Here is a 24,536-nt window from a genome sequence, read left to right as displayed (position 1 = left end):
CGAATCACTATTGAAACAACCTCGCTTTGTAATATAATTTTAATTTCCACCCAAAAGTACATTCAGCACATCGATGAAAAATACACGTGTTTCGTATGAAGACAAGAGAGAGATAGTGTCATCAATTAGTTGTTAAAAACAAAAACCTACGCAAAAAGTAAAGAGACGAACAAAATTATTTATAAAAATCGGTCGCTGGTGCAGCGCTCTTGTGCGTGCGCGATCGTACATTATATCTTTGTATTGGCGGAGGCGCGGTAGTCAAAGTACCATTACAATGCCTCCTCTACTGACACGCTCCGCAAGCGAGCGTGGCAGTATAGAAAATTTACATAGAAACATATATATATGAGAAAATAAGAAATTTACATATTACAAAAAATATTTCTGATCACAATGCTCTTTGCTTATCAGTCTTTATATACAGTCTTTTCGGTGTGTATCTTCTTTAGGAGTCGTAACATGAATGTCTTTGAATTGCAGCGTATTATCGCTGCTTAGCACAGCGTTTGAATTCAGTTCACATGATTCGTGTTTACAATGGATTTAATTCGAACAATAACTGTTTATATTATATTGCTCCAATGTCTTTAAACGTAGTATCGGATTCTGAGTGTCTGTGTTTACTGCCTGGATCTCTTGCGTGTGACTTGAAGAAAATCCAAAGTTTGTGCAATGTGTCAACACGAAATTGTGATCTCCAGCAGTCGAATTTTGGTGGCGTCTACCGGGGTATAAATGGTCAATGAGGGCACAGGAAACACCTCACTGCCTACGACAGGTGATGAGCTTGTCTTTTACACCAATCTGAAGACCTGCCGGCTTCCACTACACCATACACTTCAAGACATATTGGCACTACGTAAATATTTCTTGACCAGTGTTCCATCACGTTGGTTTCTTCTTTGGATTTCCAGTTCCATTTATATGAATCATGTGCTATATTCACAAGTCCTTTGCTGTTCATTAACATCTCCTTAAAATACATTTCTTGATATAGTAAGTACATAAATATTTACAATTAATCATTACATGAGATAGTTACATTGTTGTCATATAGTACATATACAGAATTAAATGATAAATATAGAAATTTTTACGTTACATTCAATATCATTGTGCTGATATGTGAATTACATTACATTCAGATTGAAATATACATTTTATTTGTTAGCTCATTCTTTTTTCTTAAAATTCATCTTGCCTCCTGGAATAAAATTTACACATATTTCAAGCTTCAAGACAGCACTCTGTAGGAGGATAGGTTCATGGGATGGTTGCTAACTACTTCATAAATGCTAGTAAAGTCATCTCCTACAGTGGACTACACAAAATGAAATATGATAAATAAAATACATGTTAACTTAATATAATGTAAAAGTTCCTTTACCTAATACCGTATCTAAGTGTGGTGTTTCCACTATTGCTGTTTCTAAGAGTGGTACTCCTATATTACCGTTTCTAAGAGTGATGCCCCTCTAAATATGTTAGGATCCTACAAGTATGTACATCAGTATGGTAAGTGTTCAAGTCAATCATGTTTTTATAAAGTTTGTGTAGTTCATCTCCTTCCTTTCATGAGTATCAAGCAATATAAATAAATGTTTTACTTAATAAATAAATAAATCTTCTTAGATAATTGCTGCTGTGTTCCATGCTGTATATCCATTCTGTATTTACCTTGTGGTACCTGTAAAATTCTATTCATAAATAAATATGTGTGTATGTCTCTCCATACTGTCAGATAATCACGAATTATATAATGTCAAATATTTCATCATCATGTATAAATTTTTCTAAGGGAGGGATGAGAGTATGAGCCACAACCGAGGACTGATGTTTTGTTTACTCCTTTCTATTTAATGGTGCATTAGTTCAGTACAGTAGATGAGCTTTAATTATGTCATTAGATGACTGCTAAATATGTTCTCTTAAATAATTCTTCCAATCTGAAGTGTCAAGCCTACATAACTCCAAAAATTTCATTACAAGTTCCCATTAGTTTAGTGTTAAAGTGTTATAGATTTAAATCTTCTGGTATATTTCCAACAGTGGCTGCTGTAAATAATTCTTTCCACATAAATCTATACTTTCACCTGTAGTTATAAGAATATAGAAGACATCACATATGTTATTATCTCAGGCATACCAATCTTTCAATAAATAATATTCTTTCCACTACTTGCATTCTGTATTCCATGAGTACATGTGATATAGCGTTCAAATCTAGTTTCTCTCCTCTCAACATATTCTCCATTAGGGTCGACAGAAGCGTCCGATCCCACGCGTCGGCTTTAACCCGTGACGTAAGGGTGTTGTCGTGTGTGACGTCATGACGGCACGGAGTTTGGTTTGTGTGGCGTGTTTGTAGATGTCGTCGTGTTGTGGTTTTTTGTGCTCTCTGGTGGTATGTCCAGGGTTTTCGTTTGTGTGGTGTGATGGGCCAGTTTGCTTTTGCTTATTATCCAGAATTGTTAGTGTCGGCTGTGTTTGTAGTGGAATTCGTTTCAGTGAGTTAACGATTTTGTGTGAAGGTTAATTTAGTGTTGTTCGCCGTACGTCGTGTGGTAATTTTAGTAAAATTAATCGGTTGTTGTTTTTGTTCAGGAATGGATATGACGGATAAAATTAAGAGTGCACAGGTCAAGGGAAGTGTTCGATCCCAATGTGTGGCTGTGTATGTTGGTATTGCTATCGGGAGATGTTTCTGAGCTATATAGGCCAAGGGAAGTGTCCGATTCCAGATGATAGTGTTTAGTGGTATTTGGGGAGTTTTGTGATGTCGGCTTTTTTCGTCGTTTTGTGTGGTTTTGTATGGGGGTGGGTGTCTAAATTTGTTTATATTTAGTTTGCCCCCACCCAAAAACGTAACGACTTTAAATGCGCCATATTGGAATCGTGGTTTATGGTCGTTTCCGCCATATTTGTGACGTCATGGGTCAAAGCAGACGGGCGGGATCGGACGCTTCCGTATTTCCCTCCATTAATCATCCATTATTCATTCTTCACGAAATAACATACTTATTCCTCAGCATGTTATATATATATAAAAAGCGCTGGCAGGTCGATAGACACACAAACACACACACACAAAATTCAAGCTTTCGCAACAAACTGTTGCCTCATCAGGAAAGAGGGAAGGAGAGGGAAAGACGAAAGGATGTGGGTTTTTGGGGAGAGGGTAAGGAGTCATGCCAATCCCAGGAGCGGAATGACTTACCTTGGGGGAAAAAGGACGGGTATACACTCGCACACACACACATATCCATCCAGACATATACTGACACAAGCAGACATCTCACAAGCAGACATATTTAAAGACAAAGAGTTTGGGCAGAGATGTCAGTCGAGGCAGAAGTGACGAGGCAAAGATGATGTTGAATGACAGGTGAGGTATGAGTGGCGGCAACTTGAAATTAGCGGAGATTGAGGCCTGGTGGGTAACGGGAAGAGAGGATATACTGAAGAGCAAGTTCCCATTTTGAGGTTTTGGAGGGAGTGGAGCTGGAAGTGGGACATTGAGTAGATGGGAGAGACTGGGTTTGTGTGCAATGTGAGGAGGTTGAGGTTTGCTGGAAAGGTTGTGAAGGGTTAGTGAGTTGCCTTTCCGGAGGTGGGAAACCAGGAGATTGGATAGTTTTTTGAGGTGGAGGGTGGCATGCTGTTCTAATTTGCGGTTGGCCTGTAGGAGGATGCTCTGAACAGCCGGTGTGGATGTGGGAGAGGAAAGATTAAGGACTTTTATTAAGGATAGGAGTTGACGGGTGTGTTCATTGGCTGAGTTGATGTGTAGGTGAAGGATTAGGTGGGTGAGGGCAATGGATTGTTCATTTTGGAACTGGTATAGGGACTGATGGAAAGAGGGGTTGCAGCCAGAGATGGGAACTTTAAGTGTGAGGCCTTTGGGGGTAATGCCAAATGTCAGACAACTTGCTCTTCAGTATATCCTCTCTTCCCGTTACCCACCAGGCCTCAATCTCCGCTAATTTCAAGTTGCCGCCACTCATACCTCACCTGTCATTCAACATCATCTTTGCCTCGTCACTTCTGCCTCGACTGACATCTCTGCCCAAACTCTTTGTCTTTAAATATGTCTGCTTGTGTCAGTATATGTCTGGATGGATATGTGTGTGTGTGCGAGTGTATACCCGTCCTTTTTTCCCCCCAAGGTAAGTCTTTCCGCTCCCGGGATTGGAATGACTCCTTACCCTCTCCCTTAAAACCCACATCCTTTTGTCTTTCCCTCTCCTTCCCCTCTTTCCTGATGAGGCAACAGTTTGTTGTGAAAGCTTGAATTTTGTGTGTATGTTTGTGCTTGTTTGTGTGTCTGTCGACCTGCCAGCACTTTCATTTGGTAAGTCACATCATCTATATATATATATATATATATATATATATATATATATATATATATATATATATTCCTCTTATTCATCATCATTTACTTTTTTACTTTAATAATAATACCCTTTTCTCATCTTATATTCCATTTACCTCTCTCCATATTACTATTTATCCTCTTATTAAACTAAAATTACATTCACTCATCTCATTCAGTCACTCATATCAACATTACTGTTATCACATGCCTCCTAAAGAAAATAATTCTGTTCAGTTCTCTGCCTCCTCTAATGTGTATATGCCTCAATAGCAACTCCTCTTATAACCAAATATCTAATTAGCTATTGGATGGTTCACATTGCTATCTAGACTTACCTGCATTCATTAGATTGTAAGTATCTGTATAACTTAAATGTGGGCTCATCATAACTGTATGTCATATTAATTATCTTCTTCTCGTTAGCTAACATTTTACTGTATGTATTTTTTCAAATGTCTGTGTGGATGTAGACCTCTGGGTTTATGTGTTAATGGATATTCTAATGAATAACAGCCAGGGTGTGGAATACTTGCAATTCGGTATGGTCCAGAGTATAAGATCTGCCATTTCCTGTTTAAATGTTTCAGTTTTGTGGGTTTAGGATTTGTTCTTAGTAAAACTAACTCATCAACTTGAAATGTTTGTGCTTTCCTGACACCTCTGCCATATTTCTGCTTTCTTTCCTTAGCTTTGTCACATAATGTTGTGTAAGCTTGTCTTACCTTTTCTTCTAAACTAACATGATTTGTTGTTGCTGTAAATTTAGGTAGAGGGTCTGTCCATTCATTTCTTTCTGTTTTATCCATAATTAATTCAGTTGGTGTGTATCCTGTAGAAATGTGAGTTAAATTGTTCACTATTTGTTCAAATGGTGCTAGGTATTCTACCCATTTTGTGTGCTTCTCTGGTGTGTGTGTTCTCATAAACTGTCCAAATTCCCTAAATGTTCTTTCTACCGGGTTTCCTGCCACGTGAAATCTTGAAATTGAAATATGTTTAACATTCTGTTCTTCAATAAAAGTCTTCCATTTTAAACTGGTAAAATATGCTGCATTATCCGTGATCATAACTTCAGGTTTTCCTATTCTTACAAAATAATCTGTTAATAGACGTCTGGTAATAGCAGTGGTAGAAACTGAACGTAAAGCATATAATTTTAAATACTTTGTGGAAACATCTAACACAGCAGGGATGTATTTCATTCCTCCACGTGCTTGTGGATAGGGTCCTGCAATATCTAAAGAAATTAGCTGTAATGGCCTCTTAGGTATGATTGGGTGTGATTCATTTGTGCTTGTGCGATTAGAATATTTGGCTTTCTGACATATGATGCATTTCCTAATATTACTCAATACTCTTCGCCTTAAATTTGGAAAATAGCAATATTGTATAATCTTATCTGTACATTTGGTTACACCATAGTGTCCCCAAGTTCTGTGTGTAAATAAAATAAAATCATCGACATGAGCTTCAGGTAAGCAAACACACCAATGCTGTGATTCAGGGTTTCATCGGTGAAATAATACTTCTTTGTGTAATGTGTAATATTTTTCAAGATGTGGGTCTGTTCCTGCACGTAATTTATTCTTTTTCTGGATCCACATGGGATCATTGTCCTGCAATATGGCTAGCTTCCTGCACATGTTTTTGTAGTAAGGTGCAAATGTACTGTCATACATGAGTAAAATTTTGAAATCTGATGTTTGTTCTGTCACATCTGAAAATTCTTGTAGGCCTTGTGGCAAACGAGATAGAGCATCGGCTATAATGTTGGATTCTCCTTTTATATATATAATATCAAAATCATATTCTTGTAGTGATGCACACCAGCGTACAAGACGTGAATGTAATAACTTGCATGATAGCAGGAAAGAAAGAGCTTGATGATCAGTATAAAGCTTAGTACGTTTTCCCCATAGAAAGTAGCCATACTATGACAAGTGTTTCGCACTCGGTCACTGAATAGGACTTTTCGCATTCAGTGAGCGTGCGGCTAGCAAAACTTATAGGTTTGATGACTGTTTGTTCATTTTCTACATGAATTTGGAATAAAAACGCTCCGAGCCCATAGGAACTTGCGTCTGTTACTAGGCAAAAGTCTGACGTCATGTCAGGATGACATAACAACGGTGCATTAACTAAAGCATTCTTAATCGCTTCAAAATCTGTCTGACAGAACTCTGTCCATTTCCAAATATTATTTCTTTTGAGTAAAGATAGAAGATGTGGACTGTTAAGAAGGTGGTAGGGTACAAATTTCCTAAAGAATGAAGATAGACCAAGAAAGGCTTTGAGTTGTTTACGATTCTGTGGGGATGGAAAATTCTTTATTGCATCAATTTTTCTTGAGTCTGGATAAATGCCTTCAGTTGATATGATGTGACCAAGGAATTTGATTTCTCTCCTCCCTAATTTCGTCTTTGATAAATTGATAGTGACACCTGCGTCAGAAAATTTAGTCAGAAGTTGCTTCAAAAGATTAGCAAGTTCTTCCCAAGTAGTGGTGGCAATGACAATGTTGTCAACATAAACTGTGATTTGCGATAACAATCGTGCTCCAAGAACAGCATCTAAGGCTTCAATAAATACTCCAGCACTCACTCGTAGACCAAAGGGTAGAACACAAAATTGATAACTACGTCCCTCACATAGAAATGCAGTGTATTTACGACTGTTTTTATGGAGGTTCACCTGCCAAAACGATGAGCGGAGGTCGATATTGGTTAAATACTGTACATTATGAAATTTTAAAAGTTGTTCTTCCAAATTGATAGGTTGTGTGTTGATTGGGATTATAACTTTGTCAATTTCTCGTGCGTCCAGCACTAACCTTACACTACCATCCTCTTTATTAACTGCTAGGATCGGACTGCAATATGGTGAATGTGACCTTTCAATGATACCCCAAGCTTGCATTTTTTCAATCTCTTTCGAAACTGCGGGTTTCTTTGACCAAGGAATATTATAATATGTTCTACAGTATGTTTTGTGTGGTTTAACATCCATCTCATAAGTATAGCCTCTAATAATTCGAGGTTTCTCCACAAATACCTCAGCAAATTGCTGCAAAACTTCAAGTAATTCAAGTTGTTGTTCCTTTGTCAGATATTCAGATTCTGTGCATTTTTCAGATAAATCATTAGGTAGAATTCCTTAGCTACAGCTTCATTAAAAGTTTAATCACATATGTTTGTTGCTGGTGGATACACAAAATGTAACTGTTCAAACTTACCTTGTTTACTGTTTAAGTTTGTACCCTGTGTTAACTCTATTGTCAGTTGTTGTTGGTTTACGGTTAAATGACATTTCCCTGTTCCTAAATCTATGATTGCTTGATATTCATTCAAAAAGTCAATTCCTAATATGCAATGCATAACTAATTTGTCTACTACCAGAAAATTGTAATTGAGTGGTTTATTTGAAAATGTGAAGTTAATTAGCACTTGAAATTTCACATTCTTCGATTTGTTACCGGTGGCACTTATAATAAGACAATTCTGTACTGGCAATGTTGTATGTTCATTATTTGTTTGAGTTCATTATATAAGGACATTGAAATGACACTTGCTGCTGCCCCTGTATCTAACATTACTTCCACTTCATAACTACCAATCGTAACTCGTGTTATAGCCTGAATAATCTTCTTTGTTTTACTGGTACTATTAAAATCTACATCCTGATATAATTCTTTTTATATTTTCTTACTGTCATCATATCGGAGAAAACAAATCATCGGTTCCGTTGCGCTCTGCACCCTATCAGCACTTAGCTCGGCCGTCGTTCGTTTTCTGGTAAATTCGGTTGTTGCTGCGGGTTGGGTTCATTGCCCAGCTCAATAATATTTACATTTCTGTCGCGCGTCACCCAAGTATCAGCTGTTTGGTTGTTGACATTAACTCGCGTCGCATTGGGAGTTCCGTTAGGTAGGAATTGAGGGTTGCTGTATTGCATGTGTCGTGGCGGTGGTCCATTGTGATTTCCCCATACATTATTTCGTCCATGACTGTAACTGGTATTGTCATTACTGTTATTCCTGCAATACATGTTTGGATGTTGTTGTACGTTGTTTCTCTGAAAATATCCTGGATGGTACCTGTTATCCTCTCTTCCTTGATCTCTATAATTTCAGTTCCTTCTTCTGTTGTTGTTATTTTGAATATAACTGTTATTGTTCTGATTGTAATTACTGTTCGGATAACCATTATAGTAATAATTACTGTTTCCTTGCCAATGCTGCGAGTTGTTTCTCCTAATATTGAATGGATTTGTCCCAGTGTAGTGCGTATTGTTTCTTTGAGTGTTTTGTTGTGGTGTTGGAGGCAGATTCCAATAGCCTCTGACATTTCTGTTGTGCGTACGCGAATTGCTTGGATGGATCAGATTCAATTGATTGAAATTCCTGATCTCATCTCTGTAAACAACATCTATCTCATCAACATAACTGAAAAAATTCTTTATGTCGTCCTCGGACACTCCTACTAATTTATCACGATAAGGAAATGGTAAGTGGCTTTTAAGTGTTCTAATTACGTCTGGTAAATCTGCTGGTTTTGTCCAATATAATGTTTTGTCTAGGTAGCGTTCAAAGTATTGACGTAAAGTCTCTTTCTTTTGGTTGTAAATTTCTGGATTGTACACTTCTCGTTTTAAACTTTGCTGTTCTGTGATCGACCAGAATTCCTCAAGAAATGCTTGTTCAAACTGTTCAAATGTTAAACATTGTCTTTTAATTGCTGCTCCCCACTTAGCTGCTCTTCCACGTAACAAATTTGTAACATATCGAATTTTATTGGCTTCTAACCAATGTCTCGGGAAAATACCATCAAAAGAGCGGATGAAAACAATCGGATGCACTTTGTCTTTCTCATCACATGAAAATGTCGGAAAGTATCCATGTCGTACTAATGTTTCATCAGCTATTCCCGATGGTATTATGGGTCCTGCATTTTGTGTCAAACTGTGCATAGTATGTGGTGATGTCTGATAGCAATTTTGATCTTGGGGTAGCATTGAAAATGGTTCATTGGGATTTGTATCACTCATTGGTAATTCTATTTTCGGCTGTGTGCTGGGTCTAGCATTATTCGGATTCTCATTTGTGTTTTGGTTGCCTGTTATGGGTTTTGGTATCACTGACAAACTTGGTATTACATTTTCTTTAAGTTTACGTACCTCTTTTTGAATATTATCTGTTTCTCCCTTTACTTGTTCCTTTGTCTTATCTAAAATGATCTGTGTCATTGTCTCAAACTTCTCATCTAAATAATCATCACATAATTTGCATTCATGTACAAGTTTCTCTGCTAGAGTTGTGTCATTCTTCAAAGATGCTACATCTGCTCTGTCTTCAAGTTTTTCTAACTTTTCCTGTAAGGATTTCTGCTCCAATGTTACATCATTTAATCTGTCTGAAAGGTCTGTAATCGTCAGGTCTAAGTGTTCTTGGTTTGTTTTTACGGAATTGTGTGACTATCGTAATTCGTCAACTTGGGTACTGGTTTTCTGTTGTTCAAAAACTACTGTTAACAATTTCTCATTACATCATTGTAAGTCAGTTTTTGTCTCGTCACTGAATTCCACAAATACCTTTTCTTGTCTCGTAACCTTGTCTGATAAGTCAGTAAATTTCCTTTCAAGACTACTGGTGGTTTCTGTCAAGTCGGCAATTTGTCTCGATTGTTATTCAAAATTTTGTTTTATGTCCCGTGTCAGTTCATCAAATTTAGTGTCAAATTTCCCAATGTCACGTTTTAAATTGTCATTTTTCTCTTCTAAAGCGTCAAATCTTTTGTCAAATTTTCTGTTTTGGTCACCAACTAACTTCAGAATCTGGTTGAGCATGTCAGAGTCCTGTGTCTTAGTTTCATCATTTTTTCGTGTCTGATTGCTGTCTGGTTCTGAAGTTGACGTTGTCAATGTCGCGTTTTGTCGCGTAGTACTCACTCTCCATTCGCCTGTATATCTGTTTAAATATAGGGGTTGTTGTCTTAATCGATCCGGTAAAATTATGTCTTGAACATCCTCACAATTAAGTTCAATATTCATTTGACTGTCGGACATGTTTTGCAATGTGTCACTTTCACTAAGCTCGTCCGCGGAAACAATTTCTACGCGTCTAGCGTCCATCTTGCGGTTTTCGTAATTAATTGCAAATAAAATTTTCCAATGGCAAAAAAATTAAAATATGATATGTTGAAATCTGAAATTTCTCTTATGGAAATGGATATTTCGATATGATTTTTAATTAGAAATTGAATTATTATTAAACTGGTACTGAAATTTCCCTGTCACAAATAAATGATTGTGAATATGCTCTTCACTTATCATTTGCAATAATAGTAAATCAATTTTAACTACAATTTGAAAAAATAATTGCGAAATAAATGGATCGGAATAAAGGAAGTACAGGTGGCTGCTTGAAACTGGAAAAAATGTAAATTTCTGTACTCACCAATTTTTTTTTTCCCCTTCAGTCTTATGTTGCAAATGTAGCGTCAAATATACAGTTTTCAATCCCAAATTTTTCTTTCGCATCCGTGCAAATTATTATTATTTTTTTTTTCCAAATTAATTTCCTCAGCATGAAAATGAAAATTAACACGAATTAATAACAGGGAAAACAATATTGTTGTAAATTTCATGCACGTAACATTACAATTGAAATGAATTACACTTAGTCCAAATTCATTTTCTGATGCTATGAAGTGGTTAAAATGAGATCAAATGTCCAAAATTTATAATAATTGCACCTGTATCAAATCCGGAGATTGTAAGTCCTGTCACCAGGACGCCAATTGTAGTGTTTCCTTTTTCTCAGGGTTCTGCCGTGAAAAATATAAAATAGAAAATCTGATTGGGTTTTGAATTTTGGTGGCTTCAGTTACGGATAAGGCGGTCTTCGTATTATTGATTGAAATCGTGCTGTAAATTGACCGTGCATGGCAGACCGGGTCGGCAACACTACCAAAAAGCGACTGTACGGAAATAGCATCAGAAACTAATTGAAATTTACCTTATAATATTGTTAGATACGCAGTATTAATTACAATATAGTCTTCATGGCTGTCGTCCTAATTTCTCTTGTAGGACGACCCGTCTTTCACTTTTCTCCGTCTGTTGAAAACTTCTTCAAGTTGTCACTGTCATGATCAATTTACAAATTTGGCGATAACCACCTCGAATCACTATTGAAACAACCTCGCTTTGTAATATAATTTTAATTTCCACCCAAAAGTACATTCAGCACATCGCCGAAAAATACACGTGTTTCGTATGAAGACAAGAGAGAGAGTGTCATCAATTAGTTGTTGAAAACAAAAACCTACGCAAAAAGTAAAAAGACGAACAAAATTATTTATAAAAATCGGTCGCTGGCGCAGCGCTTTTCTGCGTGCGCGATCGTAAATTATATCTTTGTATTGGCAGAGGCGCGGTAGTCAAAGTACCATTACAAGTACTAGAAGTGGCTAAAGAATGTCTTGGAACAGTAGTGTGTAAAAGTAGGATGAAGCAAACAGCTTGGTGGAATGACACAGTCAAGGCAGCCTGTAAAAGGAAAAAGAAGGCGTATCAGAAATGGCTACATACTAGAACTCAAGTAGACAGAGAAAGTTATGTTGAAGAAAGAAACAAAGCCAAACATATAATTGCAGCATCCAAGAAGAAATCTTGGGAAGACTTTGAAAACAGGTTGGAGACTATGGGTCAAGCTGCTGGAAAACCATTCTGGAATGTAATTAGCAGTCTTCGAAAGGGAGGTAAGAAGGAAATGACAAGTATTTTGGACAGGTCAGGAAAACTGCTGGTGAATCCTGTGGATACCTTGGGCAGATGGAGGGAATATTTTGAAGAGTTGCTCAATGTAGGTGAAAATGCGATCAGTAATGTTTGAGATTTCGTGGTAGAATGGGATAGGAATGATGATGGAAATAGGATCACATTTTAGGAAGTGGAGAAAATGGTCAATAGATTGCAGTGCAATAAAGCAGCTGGGGTGGATGAAATTAAGTCAGTGGCTACACAGGATAACTGAAATGGCCTGGGAGTCGGGACAGGTTCCATCAGACTGGACAAAAGCAGTAATCACACCAATCTTCAAACATAGAAACAGAAAAGGTTGTAACAACTACAGAGGTATCTCTTTAATCAGCGTTGTGGGTAAAATCTTCTCAGGTATTGTTGAAAGGAAAGTGCGAGTATTAGTTGAGGACCAATTGGATGAAAATCAGTGTGGGTTTAGGCCTCTTAGAGGTTGTCAGGACCAGATCTTTAGCTTACGGCAAATAATGGAGAAGTGTTATGAGTGGAACAGGGAATTGTATCTGTGCTTTATAGATCTAGAAAAGGCATATGACTGGGTTCCTAGGAGGAAATTATTGTCTGTTCTATGAGATTATGGAATAGGAGGCAAACTTTTGCAAGCAATTAAAGGTCTTTACATGGATAATCAGGCAGCAGTTAGAGTTAACGGTAAATTGAGTTCATGGTTCAGAGTAGTTTCAGGGGTAAGACAAGGTTGCAACCTGTCTCCACTGTTGTTCATATTATTTATGGATCATATGTTGAAAACAATAGACTGGCTGGGTGAGATTAAGATATGTGAACACAAAATAAGCAGTCTCGCATATGCGGATGACTTAGTTGTGATGGCAGATTCGATTGAAAGTTTGCAAAGTAATATTTCAGAGCTAGATCAGAAATGTAAGGACTATGGTATGAAGATTAGCATCTCCAAAACGAAAGTAATGGCAGTGGGAAAGAAATATAAATGGATTGAGTGCCAAATAGGAGGAATAGAGTTAGAACAGGTGGACGGTTTCAAGTACTTAGGATGCATATTCTCACAGGATGGCAACATAGTGAAAGATCTGGAAGCGAGGTGTAGCAAAGCTAATGCAGTGAGCGCTCAGCTACGATCTTCTCTCTTCTGCAAGAAGGAAGTCAGTACCAAGAGTAAGTTATCTGTGCACCGTTCAATCTTCCGACCAACTTTGTTTTATGGAAGCGAAAGCTCGGTGGATTCAGGTTACCTTATCAATAAGGTTGAGGTTACGGATAGGAAAGTAGCTAGGATGGTTGCAGGTACTAGTAGAATTGAACAGTGGCAGGAGGGTGTCCACAATGAGGAAATCAAAGAAAAACTGGGAATGAACTCTATAGATGTAGCAGTCAGGGCGAACAGGCTTAGATGGTGGGGTCGTCTTACACGCATGGGAGAAGCGAGGTTACCCAAGAGACTCATGGATTCAGCAGTAGAGGGTAGGAGGAGTCGGGGCAGACCAAGGAGAAGGTACCTGGATTTGGTTAAGAATGATTTTGAAGTAATAGGTTTAACATCAGAAGTGGCACCAATGTTAGCACTGAATAGGGGCTCATGGAGGAATTTTATAAGGGGGGCTATGCTCCAGACTGAATGCTGAAAGGTATAATCAGTCTTAAATGATGATGATGATTAATTAATCCAATATATTTTCTGTTCCATGTACTATGTATTAAGAGTATGATTGCAAGAGTTGAAGAAGATTAAGCAGTTCACTCATGATGTCTTAGTCATGAACGCTTGATACACTGATGTGATCTATTCGGCCTGTTGTAGGGGCCCAACTGTACCACGCTGCACGGTGTCGTGGTTGCACAGCTGGATCTTGCCACGGACGTCGGGAGGGAAGTTGCAGTCCGTGCAGCCTATTGGGCACAGTTTGAGTCGAGTCATGACATCCTGCGGTTGCACAAAAATCATTATTCAACATCGTGGCATTGCTGACAGAGTTCCTCTGAGCCATAGTCTATAGGTAGCGGTCATCCACTGCAGTAGTAGCCCTTGGACGGCCTGATTGAAGCATGTCATCAACAGTTTCTGTATCTCCTCCATGTCCGAACAACATCGCTTTGGTTCACACTGAGACGCCTGGACACTTCCTTTGTTGAGAGCCTTCCTGGCACAAAGTTACAATGCAGACATGATCAAACTGCAGTATTAACTGTCTAGGCATGGTTGAACTATAGACAACATGAGCCGTGTACCTCCTTCGTGGTGGAATCACTGGAACTGATTGGCTGTCAGTCCCCTCGATCTAATAGGTGCTGCTCATGCATGGTTGTTTACATCTTTGGGCACTTGTAGTGGAGCTCTGAACAGTCAAAGGGACTGTGTCTATGATACAATATTACAATATCCACAGACAATATCTGTCTTCAGGAGTTCTGGGAACCGGGGTGATGCAAAGGTTTTTTTGATGTGTGTATATGATTTAATATACAGTTTGGAAGTTAGGAGATGAGGTACTGGCAGAAGTAAAGCTTTGAGGACGGGGCGTGAGTCGTGCTTGGGTAGCCCAGTTGGTAGAGCTTGGTAGAGCACTTGCCCACGAAAGGCAAAGATCCTGAGTTCGAGTCTCAGTCCGGCATACAGTTTTAATCTGCCAGGAAGTTTCATATCAGCGCACACTCCGCTGCAGAGTGAAAATCTCATTCTGGAAACATATATTACCTGCCATATCATCCTACTACAAATATCTTTAAAAACAGTAGTTTTGAGTGCATTTTTGAATGGATATTTTAAATATGTATTTTTATAATGTATTTTGAAAGATATTTTGATTTTTACAGATTTACTTGTATGTTCCTCTCGTGCTGTCATATCTATGTCATCATTTACTGCTGTACTTTAAACACAGTTTAAACACAAGTTTAAGTACTATAGTAGAGCCACATTAATCTTTAGGCCTGTCAGCCAACTTTAAACATAAATCACCATACTGGAAGGAGAATATGTACTTCATGTGATGTCAGTGTAAGTTTCCTGTATTGCCTCAATTTTTATCTTTTACAGTGTATATTCTGATGATGCTCTTGTTAGTCTGAAGAGTGAAACTAGTCAATACAACAAAAGTGTGATTTGTAGCTGTTTCCAAAAATTTAATTTGGATATTGCATAATTAGAAAATCTGCCCAAATGGAAAGTCAATATGAGGCCTCTGCAGGTGCTGATAACGCTTCTCAGATGATTATGCAGCTTCTCTGTCTCCTTCACAGTGACCACTTAATGTCCTAATCTGTTCATGCCTTTTTAATATTGTACCAGACCTGGTAACAACACAAAACATAAAAAACAGTAATGCACTCTTATGGCCATTCTACCCGTTGCAGGTGTGTGTGTGTGTGTGTGTGTGTGTGTGTGTGTGTGTTTGTGTGTGTGTGTGTGTGTGTGTGCGCATGCTCTGTTACATTAACATCTGATCAGTCTTCAGAGTGCTTCACTTTCTTGGCCAGGCAGTGTATATAATTATTGCTCTTGACTCCAGTAAAACTTACAGCAATATCATAAACTTTCTTTCCAATTTTTCACAGTAAATAGGTATCTAAGTATCTAATTAAATTAGATGCTTTATTTCAGTAACAAATTTGGTTCTTGTTACATAATTTATAAGGTAATTTGAGATAATTTTGTGATAGAGCAAGGAGTACTGGTAGTCTTGTGTGAAGTTTGAAAAGTACTGGAGAGGCACTGGCAATAGTCAGACTGTGAGGACGGGGTGCCAACTGTACCAGGGTAGTTCAGCCAGGAAGAGCATTCCACTGAATGGTGACATTTCAGGTTTGAATCCTGGTCCGAACCAAGTTTTAGTCTGCTAGGAAGTTCCAAATTACAATGCAGTTGTGGTAACTGAACTGAGAGGTATTTGACAAGATATCAGGCAGATGTCGGTCCATCCTGTGTTTACCCGAGTCAGCGCTGTCACGGTCTCCTGTGCCGGATGTAATGCAGCTACCCTCGGAATGACACGAGCACTTCATTTGCGGCTGATGCCGTTGTATGTGGTGGACACAATGAGCGGCATGCCGGGCTTGCCGGGCCTCTTCGTCGCTGGCATCTTCAGTGGTTCCCTGAGCACCGTCTCGTCGGCCGTCAACTCGCTGGCTGCCGTCACATTGGAGGATTACTTTAAGGTGAGGCCTACTGCAGCTGCGATGAGAGGAATATGTGGGCTATGGGTGGATGGGTGTCATATGTCCCTGTATTAAAAACAGCTGATGTATGGTGTTTGTGCACCAATATGTGTGTGTGTGTGTGTTTTTAAATGCATCAACTGGATGGGCCTACTTTCTTATTTGTTTTGAATTGTAGATCATTTTTGTTGTCTGGAGCCTGGTTTGCACAGGAGAAGGTACAGGAGAATGAGCATCTGCCAAGAAATGTTCTGTCTTTTGTAAATGGTACGTAAGTGAACAGCCTTTGATTACATTTGGTTCACAGTTACTTACACTCACACTTGTTCCACTGGTTGAATTGGAGTGAGTGATGGAGTGGTCTGGAAATAAAAAAAACAAGTAATATTGGTGATACAGCACTATATGTATCATATATGCTTCTGGGAGCCAAGTGATCCACACAACAAATGCGAAACAAAAAGAAATATGATAAGTAGATAGTTGCCAAAGAACTTACAGGTCCAGCTGGGGATGTGAGAATGATGATAAATCCATTACATGCTTCTATCAGGTGAGAACGGAGCCAATAAGTACAAGCTTTCTTGTTTCTTCTTGTTAAAAAGGAAAAGCATAACATAATTCTGCAAAAGTAAACAAGTATGAATGTGTGTCTATTGTGCTGACTAAACTAAAAATGTACAAAATATTTTATCATTCTCTCTGCTTAAGAGCATGGTAGCTGTAATTAAATTGATGATGCCTGTCATTTTAGAGGTTTTTAATGTTAGACCTGAATAAATAAAAATCTTTTTCATTGATTATGCAATCTCTCTTCTAACTCATTTGACACGTTTACATACATTTGATGCTTCATTAATCATACTTTCACATTATAATCATTATAAGTAGTAGCACGCATGATAATGGGATGTTCGTGCTAGAACACTTGTCTCATTAAATTTAATTTCATGATTCCCATCTCGAAAAACATGCTCAGCTACGGCCGATTTTTTGATGTGTCCTAAGCGACAGTTTCTTTTATGTTCAGCTAAGCGTGTATTTACACTTCTTTTCGTTGTTCCAATATATACTTGTCCGCAACTGCATGGAATTTTGTATACCCCAGGTGTTGCTAGGGGATGTCGGGCGTCTTTTGCAGTTCTTAAATATTCCTTAATCTTCTTGGTGGGTCTGAAGATTGTTTCGATCCCATACTTGGCCAGAACTTTCCCGACACGGTCCGTAACCTTATTAATAAATGGTAGGAAAACTTTTCCAGTAGGTGACCGTTGTTGCTCTGGACATAGCAGATTTTGTTGGCTCTGGCCACCAAGGTTTTAATGACACCTCTTTTTTGCCTAGGATGATGGCTAGATTCCTTGTGGAGGTATCAATCCGTGTGAGTGTTCTTTCTATATATCTTGTGGCCCAGCGTCCCATCCACCCGTTTAATTACCGACACATCCAGGAAATTGAGTTGACCATTGCTCTTTTTCTCCATCGTAAACTGTATCTTCGGATTAATGCTGTTCAGGTGCACCAAGAAGACACCCAACTCTTCTTCACCATGAGTCCACACTACAAATGTGTCATCAACATAGCGGTACCATTTAGCAGGCTTTTTACTGGCAGTCTGCAGCACTGGCTGTTCGAAGATCTCCATAAATAAATTGGCAACAGCTGGGTTGAGAGGGCTTCCCATAGCCACCCTGTCGATCTGTTCGTAAAACTAGTTATACTGGAAATAAGTTGTCGTCAGGCAGTGTTTAAATAAAGCCACTATGTCAGTCGTAAAAATATCTGCTATATATGAAATAGCTTCGTTTACAGGCACAGTGGTAAACACTACATCGAAGCTCACAAGAATATCACTTGGGCTGATGTTAGTCTCCCTCAGTTTTTCAATAAAATGCGCCGAGTTGTTAATGTAACTGTCCGTTCTGCCGATGTGTGGTTGCAGCAAGCAGGTGAGATATCTGGCCACCTCTTGTGTTGGAGATCCTATGGCACTCACAATTGGTCTCAACGGGACCTGTGGTTTATGCACTTTTGGGAGTCCAAAAAGTCTGGATGGATAAGCTTCGTTTTGCAGAGTTGTTTTCTATCATCCAAAGAAAGAGAACATTGTTTCACCAGTCGATTGGTATTTCTCAATATTTTGGTTGTAGGATCCTTCTGAAGCTTTTTGTACATAGTCGGATCCAAAAGGTCACTAATCTTCTTGTGATAATCTTCGGTGTTCAGCAAAACCGTAGCATTTCCTTTATCAGCTGCAAGTACAATAATGCTCTTACGCGCATTGATCTCCCTCAGTGCCCTCCTTTCCGATTGAGACAAATTACTGGTAGGTGGTTTCGCTTGGCGTAATATTCTGGCTGTTTCAGTCCCGATTTCATCCGCGGAGTGCGATGGTAACAAACGGCTTCCTGCCTCCACATTCGCTATAATGTCCTCCGCAGGAACCTCTTTTCGACAGAACTGAATGCTCCTCTTTTGTTAATTCTCTCCCAGACATGTTAATTACAGTTCGAGAGTTGCCAGCGACTGATGTTTCACCTCTGCCTTTCTGTAGGTCATGGAATTTCCTCTTTTGCCTATTAGTTGCCATTTCTGCACTGAGCTCCACGGTCCTGAATGTTAGACAGTCCACCTTATTCCAGTCATAACACTGCATTATGTTACTGATATAAAAATGGAGATGTAAGAGCTTACCGCTAGTTTCCGCTAGTTCACGCCACGTATGGTGAAGTCGTTCAGATATCGCTAAGACTGCCATCCGTGCCTCTTCACAGAGCAGGCGAGCCACCGACCTCCACACTCTGTTAACTGGCACATACATTAAACGCCTTGTCACCGACTTTAGATTCCACCACCCTTCGACCACTGTCCGTAGATGCTAATGATGGTAGTACGCCAAAATCCAATGATCTGTGCAGTTTCCACAGCGCTCGTATCCACTTGTTCTCACATCAGATACCTACAGTGCACCAGGCTGCACTGAAGCTGGCAATAGGCAGCGGCCTCTCAATTTTGGCCTATCGGTGTAAACACGGATTACTGTCACGATACCGTGAGCAGACTGCCGAGAGACCACCGCCGGAACATTGCGGAGACAGGTATCGGTTCCCGTGTTAGTGCAGGGGCTCTGCGTATGTGGTCGCTAGCCAGCTGTGCGATTACCGTTCGTGACGAAACAGTGACGCAGTTTTGCGGTGTTCGGCAGCCACTGTGCGTGCGGTACCAGGGCCACCCGCTGGGGGAGTCGCGGTCGCCGCTTGTGGGGAAGCTGCTGGCACTGGTGTTCGGACTGCTGTTTCTGGGACTGGCTTTCATGGCGCAGTTCCTCGGTGGCGTGCTGCAGGCCAGCCTCACGATATTTGGCGCCGTCGGCGGACCCGTGCTCGGCTTCTTCTCGCTCGGCATGTTCCTGCCCCACGCCAACGAGCCGGTACGTACTCCTCGTCCTGCTGCCTCGCCAGAGATTCTGCTAGAGAGGTCTGGTGTGTAGAACTGGGATGCCGAGGTATACCGGTAGTGAACTCGCTTATCTATTGTTATTGGCACTGTGATGAAATAACTGAAGTAAAGCAGATGAGACATAGCAAGCCTGACAAACTCCCACAGTGATCTGTTTGTACCATTACCCCTTAGTGTTCTCAGAAGTAAATACAAGAGACGACATGAGACCTGTTTTTCTGTCAGTGTTGAAATAAATGATTTTGTTTTATCTGCCATTCAGTGTTAATTCATTATCAGGGTTTGTTGTGGCTTGCACAAGGCATCTACAGATGCGGAAGAGATTTTAGGGTTCAAATTTCATTGTGTGTACTATATTAAAAGATCTGTAACAGGCAGGTTACTTCTTTTCTCCACATTTCATTCAATCTTTACTGATAATTTACATCTATATTTCTACCATACACATCACTGTGAAGTGCGTAACATATGGTATGTCCCACTGTACCAGTTATTAGGATTTCTTCCCATTGCATTCATGTACGGAGTGCAGGAAGAATGATTTTTGAATGCCTCTGTTCATGCAGTAATTATTCTAATCTTACCCTCACAATCCCTATCTGAATTGTCGCATCCTGTACAACACAATGCACCTTGCCTTTATGCTACACGGAAACTTACTTCCAAAACATGTCAGACTGTAACTGGTGCTGCTCGCCAAGGGTCAGCGGGTCCAAAACATCCAAAGATATTGCTTGCTGTAAGTATCAATCACATCGTAAATATAAGCAACTTTGTGCATATTTCATTTATAATTAATTTTTAATTTTTGTAGTTCAGTATCCAATATTAATGCCAACAGTAGTAGTAATTGTGGTGATGCTGAGGAGGAGGAGGGGAAGAATGTTTCTAGTTACATGAATGCACTAAATATGCATGACAGTTTTAAAATTACATTATTTGTGGGAAAATAATTTTCCTTATATAAATTTTTGTTAGTTTGTGTGTGAATGTTACACTAATTTTTTAATGTTGTAATCCAAAAAAATTGTGGAAGATATCTTGTTGCACCATAAAGGAAATTAGGAGTCTATCACATACTTCACTGATACTATTGAGCTGTTCCATTACATACTGAACATCACCAACAAACTGGTTACATACAGCTCTCCCCAAACACGTCATGTCTAAGCTGCATAATGACTGCAACCTTCATTACTTGAACCTGCTTGCTGTGTTTGAGCCTCGGTCTCCCTCTGCAATTTCTGTCCCCCACACTTCCCGTCCGTTACCAAACTGATGATTCTTTGATGCCTCCAGATGTGTACCACTCATCTGATCTTTTTTTGTTCAGGTGTGCCACAATTATTTTCTCTCCAATTTGATTTGGTACCTCTTCCGTAATTATCCCAACTACCCACATGTCTCTTAGCATTCTTCTGTAGCACCCATTTTGAAAACGTTCTATTTTCTTTTTGTCTGTAGTGTTTATTGTTTTTGTCTAACTTCCATATAATGACACATTCCAAACAAATTCTTCCAGAAAAAACTTAACTTAAATATCTGTTAGAAATTAAGGTATTTCTCTTTTTCAGAAAAGTTTCCCTTTCCCTCCTTCATCCTCTCTGCCCTCATTGTCACAATCAGTGGCTCCTTTTCATTCTGGTGTCCAGGTGAGGTACCCCTCCTTCTAACATTCCCCACTCTATCCATCTCTGTTCCCTGAGAAAGGAACTAATAGTGCCATAGTGCCAACTGCAATGATTAGCCCTTTTGCTTTAGATCGGTCTATAAAATAATTGTCAATTAGGATGAGCAGTACTCTGATAGATCCTTAAGTGTGAATAAATGAAAGATAAAAGGAGGGAACCTGATAGCACTCAGTTAAAAAATGGGTGATAGCTTGTGTAGGCTTTTATATCACCTGTCCGAAGATAATACTAAGAATGATTATAAAACGAAATCTCAAAACCAGTTGTAGCAAAAGTTCTGAAAAACCAGGACTTGGGAGGGTCCTGAGAATATGCAATACATGTGTGAAGGGAAGGAAGAAAGGAAGGAAAAATTAGTACTTAATCCAGTCGACATTGAAATCAATAGAGATGGAGCAGAAGCTCAGGATGTTCAAGGATGTGGAAAAAAATTGGCTATGCCCTTCCAAAGGCATCATCCTGGAGTTTGGCTGGATGGATTTTGAGAAATCATGGAAAACCTAAACGTGGATGACCAGACACAGATTTGAACTGTGGCCCTCCCAGGTAGGAGTCCAGCGTGCTAACCAACGCACCAGCTCGCTTTGTATCTGTAAAGGAATTGACACAAGAGACACCAGTTTTAGCAATGCGAGACTGCTATTCCAGTGTTAAGGTCAACTTACTGACCTGACTGCAGCCATCCGTGAAACTGAGACAGACATTGCGAGAATTGTAACAGCTCAGTATATGTCATATAACAGTTTTAGCTTACCGAACTTGCACATAAACATCTGCACCTTCTGCTGCTTGATAGTTGAATGTGGTGCACTGTTATTAAATGATATCCCAACACTGTGGAACAATGTGTTCGTTTCTCTTCACATTTATTAACACACAGCTCAGTTGATGGTCAGCTTTGTGAACTATAGAATGTCCGTATCTTTGCCGACATCATTAAGCGGCAGCAATCAGTAAAAAGTCCGCCAACACAAATGACACTGTTTTGCACTATTCCATTGTTGTTTCACAGTTGTGGGGCTATACCAATTCCTTCATTTTTGCATCAGCTAGGTTGGTGATTGACATATGTCCAAGTGATTAGCAGTAACATAAAATAAACAGCGAGTTACGTAACAAAAAAAATTCATGGGCCACGCACGAAAGTGACACAGATGGTGAGCTAGCAGCAAAACCCCCTAATGAAGCTGTTCCCTACGAGTTAATTAGTAATCAAATAATTGGTTGGTTGGGGTCCGATGCAGCTGTATACCGTGGGTCATTACCGAGAAGTAACACCTATCCGTGGCAACAGAATGACGTAATGAAAGTTTATTTCATTATAGTTTAGTTAAGCAACGCTTTAGCAAGGGTATGTAAGTTTATTTTACGGTTGTGTAATCAAACTAAGATTAAACAATGATTTTGCTCACACATCTTAATCTCGGTATCATAAAGACCACTACTCTTTACAAGTGTACAAAGTATACCGTATGCCGGCTTGTGTTACAAAAAATGGTGAACCCACTGGACGGTTAAGTTCGTTTCCCGTTGCTTCACTTTTAAGGGTAGTAATCAGTGACATTTTTCCTCGTTACTTTTCTTAACAATCGACATGAATTTCCCAAATACTTTGGTATCAGAAATGGCAGTATTAGTCTTGCCCAGATTGCGTAAATATCTACAGATGCCCACGAGGCTTTCTCGTCCTTCAGTTCTTTCTGCTCACCGCCAACTGAAAGAGCGACGTGAACTTTTCTCAGATCCCTGCAGACTCTTTTGACTATTTTTCATCCCCTCTTCCCACTGAACGCCTACTGCTACGTGACTGTGTTGCAGGGAGCCATAACGGGCCTTGGTCACGGGGCTCGCCTTCTCCATGTGGGTCGGCTTCGGCGTCCCCCGACCGGACGCAGTAATGCTGCCCACCAGGACGGACGGCTGCGACTTCAACGTTACGGCCACACCGCCGCCGCCCACCCAGGACCCCAGGTCGGCCGCAGCGTCTCCTCAAACATTTCCGCAGCGTCATAAATTAACACTGTACTTTTGGGTGCTCAGCAGAGTTGTCAGTTCCATTATTCCACACGATACTTCGGTGACTGACCCAGTCATCTTCTTCAGTTGATGTGAGATGTATTGTTAAGTGTACCTGCTGCCTGGACTCTCACAAAATTCAATTTTTTCCCTTTTTTCACACATTATATCACCTTTGCTATCCCTTGCATGAAAGTAAAATATTTAGTTCATAAGCTTGAAGGCACACTTTCTTTTGATCCCTTTGGCAGAAGGTTTGGGTCATAAGTTGTTAGTTCCACACCTCACGGGTTCCATGCTACAGATGAAAAACTTTGCTTATTGATATGTAATTTTTAATAGCACATTGAACCTGTTTTGGGGTCTAGATTCTTCTTCATAAATCTCATTTCTTAGTAACAGTATTGTGAAAAGGATAGTTGCTACTCACCATATAGCAGAGATACTGAGTTGCAGACAGGCACCAGAAAACAGAAAATGAGTGTTTGGCCAACAAGACCTCATTGGGTGCGCACCACACACACACACACACACACACACACACACACACACACACACACACACACAAATGGGGCTCACTCATACGTGACAGCAGTCCCTGTCTGATGAGGCTACAAACCAAGTTTGGTCTCAGTAGCCAGAGACTGCAATTATCTTTTTCATAGTGTTATTACATTCCACCCTGGATTTTCATTTTTTTTTTTTTTTTTTTTGGAAATCGTATGAGGGCTATTCAGAAAGTAAGGTCCAATCACTTGCAAAAAAGGAAACCACAGTGGAAGCCTGATGAAGTTTTGCTCAGATGGGTAGGTCAGTGTCTCTAGTACACCTGTCGATCGCGCATCACATCCCTCTTTACAGTTATCAGTTCTGAGTGCACAGTGAGCGAGTAAAGATGCCCCAATTTGGAAGAGAGGGGGGGGGGGGTGCACAGAGATCCCCCAGAGACTCCACCTAATGACTTATTTTGTACTAATTGGTCTATTTTGCTGATCTCATAGAATATGACTTTGTTTTTGACTTGGAAATACCTTTTTGTA

At 39.6% G+C, this 24,536-nt stretch overlaps 1 protein-coding gene across 2 annotated transcripts in view; it reads left to right on the top strand.

Annotated features, from left to right (window-relative positions):
* The first annotated feature begins 527 nt into the window (after positions 1-527).
* Positions 528-24,536, top strand: part of LOC126213502 (sodium-coupled monocarboxylate transporter 1-like) — a 43,371-nt gene continuing 19,362 nt past the window's right edge. The window contains exons 1-4 of one of the 2 annotated variants that reach the window (XM_049941338.1): positions 528-999; positions 15,836-16,330; positions 19,536-19,760; positions 23,299-23,451. In XM_049941338.1, coding sequence (XP_049797295.1) covers positions 16,082-16,330; positions 19,536-19,760; positions 23,299-23,451 — 627 coding nt within the window. In that variant the 5' untranslated portion in view covers positions 528-999; positions 15,836-16,081. Of the gene's footprint in view, positions 1,000-15,336; positions 16,331-19,535; positions 19,761-23,298; positions 23,452-24,536 lie in introns of those variants that run through there. The other variant, XM_049941339.1, reaches the window with a different exon arrangement.

This window comes from Schistocerca nitens, chromosome 11 (assembly GCF_023898315.1).
Source record: "Schistocerca nitens isolate TAMUIC-IGC-003100 chromosome 11, iqSchNite1.1, whole genome shotgun sequence".
NCBI lineage: Eukaryota > Metazoa > Arthropoda > Insecta > Orthoptera > Acrididae > Schistocerca > Schistocerca nitens.
The sequence above is the reverse complement of the archived record's forward strand: the minus strand, read 5'-3'. Positions and strand labels throughout refer to the sequence as shown.